The 13,856-nt window shown below is 43.9% G+C and overlaps 1 protein-coding gene, 1 long non-coding RNA gene and 1 pseudogene across 2 annotated transcripts; 2 read left to right on the top strand and 1 right to left on the bottom strand.

Annotated features, from left to right (window-relative positions):
* Positions 1-6,470, top strand: part of LOC109778341 (probable receptor-like protein kinase At5g18500) — a 114,850-nt pseudogene extending 108,380 nt beyond the window's left edge.
* Positions 6,471-6,574: 104 nt separating this feature from the next.
* LOC109762590 (pto-interacting protein 1) lies at positions 6,575-10,580 on the bottom strand. Its single transcript, XM_020321459.4, has 8 exons — positions 10,306-10,580; positions 9,706-9,796; positions 8,537-8,787; positions 8,324-8,450; positions 7,827-8,100; positions 7,611-7,743; positions 7,450-7,536; positions 6,575-6,980 (listed from the first exon to the last, which is right to left on the bottom strand). The coding sequence occupies exons 2-8, from the start codon at positions 9,788-9,790 to the stop codon at positions 6,837-6,839; spliced, it is 1,101 nt and encodes a 366-aa protein (XP_020177048.1). The 5' UTR covers positions 9,791-9,796; positions 10,306-10,580; the 3' UTR covers positions 6,575-6,836.
* Positions 10,581-10,910: 330 nt separating this feature from the next.
* Positions 10,911-11,505, top strand: LOC141020967 (uncharacterized). The gene is made up of 2 exons (XR_012180963.1): positions 10,911-11,063; positions 11,155-11,505. It is a non-coding gene; the product is annotated as an uncharacterized lncRNA (long non-coding RNA).
* The last annotated feature ends 2,351 nt before the right edge of the window (positions 11,506-13,856 follow it).

Here is a 13,856-nt window from a genome sequence, read left to right as displayed (position 1 = left end):
TCTACACATCCGAGCAGCCAAGCAGTAAAATACTAAATCTTTATGGCACGAAGGAACCGGGCATCGGAGCAACTAGGTGCTCCGGAGTCCAGGTCCCTGATTTTTTTCCGCTGCATCAGCTCGCCAGTGCAGGGCACCGGTGCGAGATGTAGCAACAGTTGTCTTTACACCGGTTTTGGCATACATAGTGGACGGCCTTAGTGCTATTAGTTCTCTGTTACTAAATTTGTGCATGTACACACCTGTTAGTATCAATTTGCTGTCATCCAAACACTGTCGCTATGCTGTTGTAGTTATATTTATCTTCCTCATAAAATGTTCAATTTGTTATTTATAGTACATGAGTAAAAACTTGTAGCATTGTTCTAGTTAATTATAGCTTCTGATGTTTCAGTATTTGGTTGTTGTCTCAGTAGCAATTAATTCATTTGCACATTGATCTTTTTGAGAAGATATGTCATAATTAACCTGTTTCTTCAGTTTTTCAAAATAAGTATTGGTGATTTTCTATGTTGCTATAAACCCATTTCCCCTACAATTTTTACTGATCTAGTTTTAAATATTATAGGATGAAAGGAAATGTTCTTACTTGGAGTGGGTTGATCAAGAGTGGTCACATTCTTTGAAGATGTGCCTAGCAAAGCTCTGGAGCATGTATGAGGAAGAGAATAGATGTAGGCTTAGAGAAAGTGTTGTCAACACTGAAGAATATTTGTAGATGCAGGATAAAAAGAGGAAGGTGGAGAATGAGCTCAGATTTTCTAAATCAGACTTTGCTAAGATAGTGTTGGCGAAGGAGGAGGCACTTTCTCAGTTGGACAGTGCAAAACAGTTTCTTACTAAACTGAAAGCAAAGGTGGATAAGACGTGCCTGGATGATCTCGATTAGGGAAATGTATATATTGTTCTAATATTGTTCTTATGAAGTTGAACTAGCTATATGCTGTAATGTGCTGTTTTCAGGTAGCTATCGTACTATGATGTTAAAATATATTTATGTGCCTGATATGAAATTGGCACCAGCTGTTCGATATGAAATGTGAATTTGCGTAATACTGGAATTATTAATTGTAAACTAATAAACCTGCTAAATGGGTCATGGAACTTTGCAAACGGTTTTGGCAGTAAAAGCGCTTGATGTGGATAGCCCAATGCCACACAGTTTTCTTCATCAAATCGTGTGTGATGCAGTTGATAAAAGCAAATGGTTAACCAAGGCAGAGCGTGTGTGATAGTTACACCTTTCACACACGAGCCTATACATAAACTTTGTGGGATGTACATACGAACGGAAACGTTTTCCCTGGATTGACTGTGTGGGATGTACATAAGAACGGAAACGTATTCCTTGGATTGACTGTGTGTGATATACATGCGAACGGAAACGTTTTCCCTGGATTGACTGTGTGGGATGTACATAAGAAAAGAAACGTATTCCTTGGATTGACTCTGTGTGATATACATAAGAACGGAAATGTTTTTCTGGGATTCACCGTGTGGGATATACATACGAACGGAAACGATTGGGTCTCGATGCCTCGCCTAATCGCACACGAGCTCATTTTGCCCCAGCTTGTGTGCCAGGAGGGCCTATCCCCGACGGTTTCTGGGTCGTGTGGGAAGGACCCCCCTATCGCCCACACTCACTTGGCGACGGTTCTAAATGTCGTCGCGGAAAGGGGTTAAAAACTGTTTGTATAGCACCGATGCGTACCAGCGGTACACCTTCTACCACAGATCCGAAGGCAAGATCTTTGTTGCCAAGAATGGAACATTTCTAGAGAAGGAGTTTCTCTCGAAAGAAGTGAGTGGGAGGAAAGTAGAACTTGATGAGGTAACTGTACCTTCTCTCAATTTGGAAAGTAGCACATCAGAGAAATCCATTACCATGATGCCTACACCAACTAGAGAGGAATCTAATGATGATGATCATGAAACTTCAGATCAAGTTACTACTGGACCTTGTAGGTCGAACAGAGCACGTTCCGCACCAGAGTGGTACGGTAATCATGTCCTGGAAGTCATGTTACTAGACCTGGCGAATCTACAAACTATGAAGAAGCTATGATTAGCCCAGATTTTGATAGATGGGTTGAGGCCATGAAATCTGAGATAGGATCCATGTATGAGAACAAAGTGTGGACTTTGGTGGACTTGCCCAATGACCAGCAAGCCATTGAGAATAAATGGATCTTCAAGAAGAAGACTGACGCTGATAGTAATGTCACTATCTACAAAGCTCGACTTGTCGCAAAAGGTTTTCAACAAGTTCAAGGAGTTGACCATGATGAGACTTTCTCACTCGTAGCAATGCTTAAGTCTGTCCGAATCATGTTAGCAATTGCCACATTTTATGATTATGAAATCTGGCAAATGGATGTCAAAACTGCATTCCTTAATGGATATCTTAAAGAAGAGTTGTATATGAGGCAACCAGAAGGTTTTGTCGACTGGTGCAAGCATCTCGGAGTTGTATATGAGGCAAAGGTGTTGACAAAGTGTGCAAGCTCCAGCCATCCGTCTATGGACTGGTGCAAGCATCTCGGAGTTGGAATATACGCTTTGATGAAGTGATCAAAGCATATGGTTTTATACAGACTTACGGTGAAGCCTGTATTTACAAGAAAGTGAGTGGGAGCTCTGTAGCATTTCTGATATTATATGTGGATGACATATTGCTGATTGGAAATGATATAGATTTTCTAGATAATATAAAAAGATACTTGAATAAGAATTTTCCAACGAAAGACCTCGGTGAAGCTTCTTACATATTAAGCATCAAGATCTATAGAGATCGATCAATACGCTTGATAAGATTTTCAATGAGTACATACCTTGACAAGATTTTGAAGGAGTTTAAAATGGATCAGTCAAAGAAAGAGTTCTAGCCTGTATTACAAGGTGTGAAGTTGAGTAAGACTCAAAGCCTGACCACGGCAGAAGATAGAGAGAGAGAGTGAAAGTCATTCCCTATGCCTCAGCCATAGGTTCTATACGATATGCCATGTTGTGTACCACACCTGATGTGTGTCTTGCCACTTATCTAGCAAAGAGGGTACAAGAGTGATCCAGGAGTGGACCACTTGACAACGGTCAAAATTATCCTTAGGTGCCTTAAAGAGGACTAAGGAAATGTTTCTCGGTTATGGAGATGATAAAGAGTTCATCGTAAATAGTTACGTCGATGCAAGCTTTGACACTAATCTAGATGACTCTAAGTCTCAATCTGGATACATATTGAACGTGGGAGCAATTAGCTAGAGTAGCTCCATGCAGAGCATTGTAGACATAGAAATTTGCAAAATACATACGTATATGAATATGACAGACCCGTTGACTAAACTTCTCTCACAAGCAAAACATGATCACACCTTATTACTCTTTGGGTCTTAATCACATGGCGATGTGAACTAGATTATTGACTCTAGTAAACCCTTTGGGTGTTGGTCACATGACGATGCGAACTATAGGTGTTAATCACATGGCAATGTGAATTATAGGTGTTAATCACATGGCGATGTGAACTATGGGTGTTATTCACACGACAATGTGAACTAGATTATTGACTCTAGTGCAAGTGGGAGACTAAAGGAAATATGCCCTAGAGGCAATAATAAGTTGTTATTTTATATTTCCTTATTCATGATAAAGATTATTCATGCTAAAATTGTATTGATCGGAAACCTAAATATATGTGTGAATACATAGACAAACACCATGTCCCTAGTGAGCCTCTACTTGACTAGCTCGTTGATCAAAGATGGTTAAGGTTTCCTAACCATGGACATGAGTTGTCATTTGATAACGGGATCACATCATTAGGAGAATGATGTGATGGACAAGAACCATCCGCCAGCTTATCATAATGATCGTTCAGTTTTGTTGCTATTGCTTTCTTCATGTCAAATACATATTTCTTCGACTATGAGATTATGCAACTCCCGGATACCGGAGGAATACCTTGTGTGCTATCACATGTCACAACGTAACTGGGTGATTATAAAGATGTTCTACAGGTATCTCCGAAGGTGGTTGTTGGGTTGGCGTAGATCGAGATTAGGATTTGTCACTCCGAGTATCGGAGAGGTATCTCTGGGCCCTCTCGATAATACACATCATAAGCTTGCAAGCAAACGACTAAGGAGTTAGTCACGAGGTGATGTATTACGGAACGAGTAAAGAGACTTGCCAGTAACGAGATTGAACTATGTATGAAGATACCGACGATCGAATCTCGGGCAAGTAACATACCGATAGACAAAGGAAATTACGTATGTTGTCATAAGGTTCGACCGATAAAGATCTTCATAGAATATGTAGGAGCCAATATGGGCATCCAGGTTCCGCTATTGGTTATTGACCAGAGAGGTGTCTCAGTCATGTCTACATAGTTCTCGAACCCGTAGGGTCCGCACGCTTAACGTTCGTTGACGATATAGTACTATATGAGTTATGTATGTTGGTGACATGTTGTCCAGAGTCCCGGATGAGATCACGGACATGAAGAGGAGCTCCGGAATGGTCCGAAGGGTAAAGATTGATATATAGGATGATATGGTTCGGCCAAGGGGTAAAGCCCATGGGGCTTTAGGTCGGTGCAAAAGGAGTTTTGCGGAGGCCAGGGGGCCAAACGCCGGAGACCATGGCGTCTGGCCCAGGGCCTGACGCCGAGGCCCATGGCGTCTGGGCCAGACGCCAAGGACTGTGACGTCTGGTCTTGGAAGTCCGAGAAGGACTCTTCCTTGTGGGCGAAACCGACTTTGAGGAGGCTTTTATTCCAAGTTTCGACCCCAAGGCTCAACATATAAATAGAGGGGCAGGGCTAGCACCCAACACATCAAGATTCACCAAGACGTGTGCCGGCAACCCCGTCCCCTCTAGTTTATCCTCCGTCTAGTTTCTGTAGTGCTTGGCGAAGCCCTGCGGAGATTTCTCTTCATCACCAACCGTCACCACGCCTTCGTGCTGCCGGAACTCATCTACTACTTCGCCCCTCTTGCTGGATCAAGAAGGCGAGGACGTCATCGAGCTGAACATGTGCTGAACGCGGAGGTGCCGTACGTTCGGTACTTGATCGGGGCGGATCGTGAAGGTGTACGACTACATCAACCGCGTTGATAAATGCTTCCGCTTAGCGATGTTCAAGGGTATGAAGATGCTCTCCCCTCTTGTAGCTATGCATCTCCATGGATAGATCTTGCGTGTGCGTAGAATTTGTTTTTGTTTTCCATGCAACGTTTCCCAACACCAACGCCTTGATCGCAAGCGTGGAGGGCATGATGACTAAGAAGGACTCAAGGAAGGAGGAGCGCCGGTGATACAAAGAAGAACAAATGAACGCCTTCATGGAGATCCAAAGGAGGAGGCTTGAGATGGACGCGGAGAAACAAGCCAAGATGCATGAGATGGAGACGGAGAAGCAAGCCAAGATGCTAGAGATCGAGGCCGCCAACGCCAAGACCAAGGGGAAAGAAGTGGCTCTCGCGAGCATGATGACCGGGGCGGAGATCATGAAGGTGGATCTCAACACCGTGTTGCCAAGGAAGAGGCTGTGGTTCGAGAAGATGCAGGCCGACATGCTCAAATTCGACGACGAGTGACCAATGGCGGCGAGCGCCATCCTTTTTTGTATGCCGGCAAGTGTGCTGGCATGACCACAGCTGTGATGGTGTGGTCGAACTACCGCCCCTTTTTTTTGTGCTAGCATGTGTGCCAGCCGAATTGTGCAGTGTTTTCTGAAACTGGCATTTGTATGCCGGCGCTGGCATGGTGTCGGCATGAACTTTCGGGCAACGACATGGCCGCTGGCATGAGCTATGGTCGCGGGCCTTTTAAAAAAAAATAGTGTGCGGACATGAAATGGGTCGGCGCGTTGGCCGCACAGCCGACCCAAATCTCAAACGGGGCGGACGCCGAGCGGACGGCCAACCCAAACGGACGAAAAGCGGACAAAAACGCCGTCGTTTGGGTCGCCCCGTTGGAGTTGCTCTTTTTTTTTAAACGAGTGGAGTTGCTCTTAGTGCTATAAATCTTAGTGCTATAAAGGATATGTTGACCATTGATTGATTATGATACTGAAAGCAGAAAAATGATGTGAGCAGGACAGAAGATCGAGGCGTAACCCCGGGGGGAGCACCGAAATGGACTCGCAACGGGACAACTCCGACTCTGACAAGAGTGACAACCCAGATTCCAAACCGAGCAGGAGCAGAGCATCATCTTCCAAATGAGCACGCAAGCATTCACATTTCTCCAACAAACTAGCAACGATGGGAGCTTTGACTACGAAAGGGCTGATGAGAAAACTAGCATTTCGTGTTGTTTCTGGATGGTTGTAACATTTTTATGTACGATTTATTTGTAGGGGCTATTGGTTTCTACTACTTATCAATTTATCTGTACCTACACCGGTTGTCTTGACGATGTGCTGCTGTAAGTTGTTAACAGTGCTGTGTACAGTACAGTTGTAGGATCATTAGTGGCACTCTTGTGTGTGAATTTAATGCAAAGTTGTTGTCCGTCCTTTTTTCAAATAGCCATCCCAAATTGCTGGCATTTCAAGGAAGGCAAAGAGTGACCAAGCAAGAAGCACATCGTCCATTGCTTTGCTCACTAGGAGAGGTCGAGAGGCCACCATGCCTGCCTGCCTAACGTACAACAGCGCGAGCCCCCATCAAGGAGGAAGAAAATGAGATCCCACCACACCAGACCACACCAAACCTCACCTCACATCACCACACATGTTGACATGTACAACACCACGCCGCAAAAGCCAGGGCAAAACGCCCTAAGCATCACCAGATCTTCGCAATCGTGCGAATGCAGTCGGTTGGAGATCACTCGACGGCGACGGCGGCCGAGCCGGCAGGTCGGTTGCTTGTCCGGGTGTTCAGCAGCGGGGCCAGAGTCTTGACGACGATGCTCATGTTTGGCCGGAAATCTGCCTCGTATTGCACGCACAGGGCAGCCACTGCAGCCATCTGTTTGCCACAACATATGGTCAGTCTCACTCTCACTGCTAATTACTCCCTCTGTCCCATAATGTAAGACTTTTTTGACACTAGTGTAGTGTCAAAAAACATCTTACATTATGAGACGAAGGGAGTACAACATACTACCTCCGTTTTCTAGATGTAAGACGTTTTGACAATTTAATTGGGTGTACTACTTTGTCAACCACAAGAGAAAGGTTCCTTGTTATAACAATAATCAATGTGCATTACGGTGAATATGGAACAAAATAATGCGTTTCAGGTCTACTTCCAGCATAACAAAGCTTTGTTGTGGTTTCACAAGGACATGTGTTTTAAACAAGCTTCTCTGTGTACGATGTAATTGGAACAAAATTATATTTAACAACAGCTGTAAACTATAGTTAAACATCAAAGTTTGCATTGCTTGATATACATATAGTATCATCGTGTTCTTAATTTTTTCTTTTGTTTTTACCTTGGCGACAGCCTTTGGAGGGTAATCCACACCAAGCTTTGGATCTACACATTGCCGCACCTTGTCTTCACTTAGCCTTGGTGTAGCCTGCACATACCAAACACTTGATTTTATTTTTCATCTTGTCAGGAACCAGTGTAGAATCTGAAAAGGCTCTATACCCATGTCACAAGGCTCTGCTGGCCACGGGGAAGTGTATGATCAACTGGTTTGCGGCCAGTTAAAAGCTCCAACAACACCACTCCAAAGCTATATACATCGCTCTTTGCGCTTAGCTGCCCAGTCATTGCATACCTGAGAAGTAAACGACACGTATAAGAGGACATGTCAATTTGCCCATCTCAATCTATAAGCACTCAAACTATTTGACTGCATACTCAGGAGCATGATAACCAAAGGTGCCAAGAACACGTGTAGAATGAAGGCGTGCAGCCATGTCAGGGGCCTGATTAGACACATCGAAATCTCCTATTTTTGCAACATCGTTGTCAAAGAGCAGTATGTTGCTGGACTTGATATCACGGTGGACGACAGGTGGCTCTGCCTTCTCGTGGAGGAATTCGAGCCCTCTTGCGGCGCTTACAGCGATCCTCGCCCGCTGCATCCAGGATAGGACTGGTCCTGGTTGGGATCCCTTGACGCCCTTTTTACCTGTAATGACCACGAGCCGTAGATTCATCATCTTTGCTATAGTCTTGAATGGCTCTATATTACTGACAGAAATGAGGTCAGCTATAAATGGTATCTGATCCCATCGTGAGTATTGTTACTCAATAGGGGCTGAAATCTTCTTTAATAAATGCATCAAGCTAAAAGGCCCAAACAAACATGCCGTAATAATTTACGAAATTAGAAGTCTTAAATTGTTCCTCACCATGGAGAACATCATGCAAGGAGCCCCTTGTTGCATACTCATAAGCAAGAATACGGGTGCTCCCTAAAGCACAGTACCCGAGAAGTTGGATCACATTGTCATGCTTGAGTCTTGAAACAGCCGAGACCTGCAAAAGAAATGAAAGTCAAACGGCAGCCCGTAGGGGACACCTACATGAAGAGAGATTATCTTGGAAGGAAAGAAGCCTTGAACCTGCACAAGGAATTCTTGGTCAGGCTGTTTGCTGGAGTCAAGCCTCTTCACTGCAGATTTCTTGCCATCCTTCAGTACACCAAGGAAAACTCTTGCGTATGAACCCTCTCCTATAACAGCATCACTGCTGAAGTTCTTGGTTATTTCCTTAATTTCGTCTAGGGGAATGGCTGGTACTTCAATTGGCTGGCTTCTACTGGTACGGATGGCATTGGTTGGTGCTGGCCCCCGGTTATAACCATAGTTACCCCCTGCATTCAAAATAAATAGGTAATAAATTAAAGTACTCAGGAAAGTATTGCTTTCAGTGGTGCCATTTGGTGCAGAAGATGCACATTTTAACAAACAAGGTGCACTTCCAAAATTTGTTGATTCACAGATGTTTAGATTTGCATCGAATAAAAAAAGGGGGCAGCTCAGTGCACGTTGTTGTTCCCACTTGGGTTCCCGGCCAGGGTCGGTCCATTGCCGCCATGGCCAACTAAGATGCAAAGCTCTCCCAAATCTATGAAGTTCGGCAATGCCGAGTCCCCCCAACTTCTTTGGGCGACACACAGTTTTCCAGTTAACCAAGGTGTGTCCACCCGAAGCCTTCTCTTGGTCGTCTTTCTGCCATATGAAACTTCCCGTGATCTTGTCAACTTTGCTCCAGAAGCACTTGGGAGTGTACAAAATTATGTAGCCAGTTGAGTATATCAAGCACCCTTGGTAAGCACTTGTTCTGCTATCGCTTGCAGGCAAATTTACGGGTAGCAGGTTTTACAAAATTCAACAAATTTTACAGCTGAAATCCTATACTGAATCTGGTTCAACCTGTCAGTTTGTGGATTTGCGTTGCTAAATGCGATGCATAATGTCAATATTTTCACAGTTGCATGGCCGAAAGTGGAATTATTATTTTTCTGGAGACAGCTAAATAAACTAGCTGGAAGCTGCTAATTGTATTTATTATGGGAAAGAATTGTTTGCACATTTAGAGTTACATCATGCATCTGCCCATAGGACGATGAATAAGACACTATTCCTTTCCATTGCTCAATTAGCTCTACACTTACCTATGAAATCTACAATCGAAGAACCAAACTGGATTCATAGTGCGAATCACTACAGAGCAATCTTTGCGACCATGAGAAATATGTGATGAAGCAAAGATGGGAGTAAGTAACAACCTGGGGCAGGGACCGGAACATAAGGATCATCGCGCTTCTTTTTCTTGCCAACATCATCGGCTCCGCAGCAGGAAAAGCACCCCATCGCTTCCTAGAATTAAAAAAAAAATCAACAAAACGGATGTGCGAAATAGATTGCGTGAATCCGGCATTAGATCCTTCCAGCCAAGCAAAACATATTGGTATTGCTTCCAGAACGGAATTTATTTTCTTTACTCTTGTCCTAGGGGAAGACGAATAGAGAAATCGCCATCCATCAATGGTGTAAATATGAACGCTGGCAGCATTTGCGATGGGATGAATGATCATCATACTAAAAAAGATGAATGATGAAACCGGTAAACAAAAATTGGACCCGTTCTTGGGGATTAGGAGTATTTGTTTGCGCCGTTTCACCAACTCGACGGTTATATCATCTCATTATTTGTGTTGGCCGGCCACATCATGGGCTGATCGCGCAAGCAAAAATTGGCACATTCGAGAAAGAAAAAAACAAACAAATCCTGAATCGAAGGGCAGTGGTGCATGAGATGGGAGACGAAAAAGAATCCACCGGCACGAGCACGCGAGCAAAAGAAGGAGAAGAGCGGAGGCGGATACCTTCCCTTCCTCCTTTTTTCTTGATCTAATCGGAAGTCAGGAGCAATGCGAAGGGGGTGGAGAGGAGAGGAGACGGGACGAGGAACACGACGCGGTCTTCCTCGCCCTTCCCCTTCCCCAGTTGGTTGCTGCGTTGCCACCCTCTCTCTCCTTGCTTGTTGGTTTTTGTTTGATTTGTCCGGCCGTTTCCTTTTTATTACTCGATCAATATCCTCTCTCCTCTAACGGAGCCCCTTTCCGCCACCACCCGCCAATTGAAAAACCCACCGCCCCCTGCTATTCTTGCCATCATCCATGTGCATGGTTATTTACATACCACACATATGTTTTTTGAGTAAAAAAATGCAAGTGCGGTCTTAATTCTTTTCTAAAAGAGTTGATTGGGTCCCAATTCTTTCAAAATGCATATCTGAGTCTCAAATCTTTTTAAGTTGTTCATCCGAGGTCCTAATCCCGTCTGCCCCCCGCTAACCAGCTTGCGTGGCGCTTTGACCAGGCCACGTCGACAGCAGAGGGCCCAGGCGGGATAACGACCGACCGTGAATATTTGCAGAAGAACCCTCTAACCCTAATTCCCTTTCATTCGCGGTCCGTTCCTCTCCCCCCCCCTCTCCTCTCCCTCTCTAGCGAAAAAAGGGGATCGACGGCGGCGACGCTACTCCAGTAAGAAGAGGGGTCGTTGCCGGCTATCGTCCGGCGACGGAGGCGCTAGGATGGCGCCACATCTGCGGCGACCGGAGATCCTCCTCCGCGATATGGTAAGTGCTCGTAACCCTAATCCCAATCCTACCATTTCGTTCCCCTTCTTCTCATTTAGTCTGAATCAATGACCGAATCCTTGAAATCTAGGACCACAAGAGGAGCTTTTCAGTGTAGAAATAAACTATGATGTTTTTTTTGCGGATTTGGCAAGTCCAAATCATATGTTGATGGCAAAGATGCTGTGTTCAATGGATGTGAAGTAGATACATGGTCTCCTCTCAGGCTCACTGATTTTATGCAACAATTAGTGTATAGTGACCAATCGAACTTCACTTTGTATTAGTTGCTCCCTGGAAAGAATCTAGCTGATGGTCTTTGGATTGTGGACTGCGATACTGACACATTACACATGACAACAGTTGTCCCAAAATTTTAGTATTTTCAGTTGTTTGTCGATCATAAAGATATGACATTTGACAATGTAATTGATGACATTCATGTTAGTGGTACATCTGATCTTCCTCCTGTACTAAGCCCTAAGTCTCATCAATTTAATACTGGAATTAGGGGCAGTCCTAGGTTTAATGTTAAAGCTCAGAAAGGCAATCTCAACCAGTGTCATGCAGGCAACAACAATGTAGGCAGTAACAGTGTTCCACCAATGGCACAAAGTGTTAGCCATGAGCTCAGAAGAAGCAGGAGAAAGCTTGTGGTAGAAGAAGAAATACCCAATGAAAAAGACAGTGACAGTGATGACAGTGAGTGGGATTCAAACTGGGTTGACTCTGACAATGAAGTAGGTAAAGATGATGATGATCTTTATGAAGAATGGGTGGATGGCAAATTTGAGCAGAAGAAAAAGAAGAAATCCAAATGGGAGCAGGACAATGACTATGAATCTGATGAGTTGCAAGAGTTAGAAGATTCGGAGCTTGAAGAGAGTGATTCAGCAGAGGAAGTGGAAGTAGTTGATGCTCAAGGAAGGAAAAAAGGAAGAAGAAAATGGAGCTCAAAAGGTGGAGGCCAGAGAACATGAAAGAAGTGAAATTTCACATAGGCATGGTGTTCTTGACTGTGACGGAACTGAGGGCAACAATTCAAGAGTACATTGTGAAACAAAGAGTGCAAATGCAGTACATAAAAAATAATAAACAGATAGTAAGGGCAGGCTGTGTTGGTGATTGTCCCTGGTTCTTATTTGCTGCACCTGATAGCAGGACAAAATCTTGAGTTGTGAAGAAGTATGTGGGACAACATACATGTGAAGAGAGTGGGCACTGAAGCAATTCACAACAAGATATCTGGCTACCAAGTATGTGGAGACATTCAGAACATATGAGAAGATGTCCTTGCAGAACTTTGCCAAGCTTGTTCAGTTGGACTACAATGTGCTTCCTACTAGAAGCAATCTAGCAAGAGCAAGAAAAATTTCACTGAAGCAAATAAATGGAGATGAACTAGAACAGTACAATTTACTTTGGGACTTTGCAGCTAAAGTTAGAAGGTCAAATCCTGGAAGTACAATGTTTGTGAATGCAAAAGATGGAGTTTTTTGAGAATTGTTACATGTCATTGGATGCATGCAAGAGAGGTTTCTTACTTGCTTGCATGCCAATTATATGCATTGATGGGTGCCACATTAAGAACAAGTATGGTGGAGTGATGTTGACAACTGTTGGAGTTGATCCCAATGATTGTATCTTTCCCATTGCAATTGCCATAGTTGAAGTGGAATATACTGATACATGGAAGTGAACAGACAAAAGGAAGAGTGCTCATGTAGGGCTTAACAGCTGTGTGGAATTCCATGTAGACATGGAGTGGCATGTCTAAGGTATGAGAGGATTAAGCCAGAAGATGTGGTAAACAAGTGCTACAACATTTAGGCTTTCAATGGTCCTAGAGTGATCCTAGAGTGTGGCCAAAAACAAATGGCCCTCCAATGGCACCACCCAAATATAAGAAGCAAGTTGGCAAGCCTGGGAAAAAAAGGAGGAAGAACCCACACTACTGCAGGATGCTGCTAACGCGATACTACGATCAGAGACCCTTTGACGTAACTGTGTGTGATGCATTAATCGCAAGCAATGATGTAGAATAACTGTGAAAAAAGATGCAAACATTTGCGATGCTGGAGCCATCAAACATGGTTCCCATTTTAGTTGCGTGTGCGATGCAGGGCATACGATTTAGTTCAATTAACTGTTTGCGATGAGGAAGAAGAACATAAACGGGCAGCCAGATGCAGGCGTGTGCGATATATGGCATACAGTTCACTCGGATGAACTGTTTGTGATGAGGCGGAACATCAGAAATGGGCAGCCAAATGAAGGTGTGTGTGATATACGACATACAGTTAACTCGGATGAATTGTTTGCGTTGAGCCAAGAGAACAGAAACGGTTCAACTTAACAAGATGTGTGTGATACGCAGCAAACAGGTCTGTAATCGGAAATGTGTGGGAAGACCAATAACAACACAGACGATTCCTGTTAACAAGCCGACTGTGTTGTGAGCAAACGATTGCTGGTATACAATTGTCAGTGATTGATGAAATCATCACCGACAGGTTCCATTGTTTAGTCCGTGTGCGATGTGATTTGCTATGTCTACAGAGCATCAACATATATATTTAAAAAGACAACATTGCAAAACCAAATTAAGTATACAATTACACACGTGACTACACACATAACATTTCCACACACCAAAGTAAGCAATTACATGCATACTAAACTAGGAGAAACGAGGATCTAATCATCTACTTATTGTTGCGGCGACGCTTGCCATTGCTCTGCTTCTGGCTTGATCCCTGGCCGTTTTGGGGAAGGAGGCACTTCCTCATGTCA

The sequence above is a fragment of the Aegilops tauschii genome, chromosome 3 (assembly GCF_002575655.3).
Source record: "Aegilops tauschii subsp. strangulata cultivar AL8/78 chromosome 3, Aet v6.0, whole genome shotgun sequence".
In the NCBI taxonomy this organism is placed as follows: Eukaryota; Viridiplantae; Streptophyta; class Magnoliopsida; order Poales; family Poaceae; genus Aegilops; species Aegilops tauschii.
Note: the sequence above shows the minus strand (reverse complement) of the source record. Positions and strands in the feature narration are given on the sequence as shown.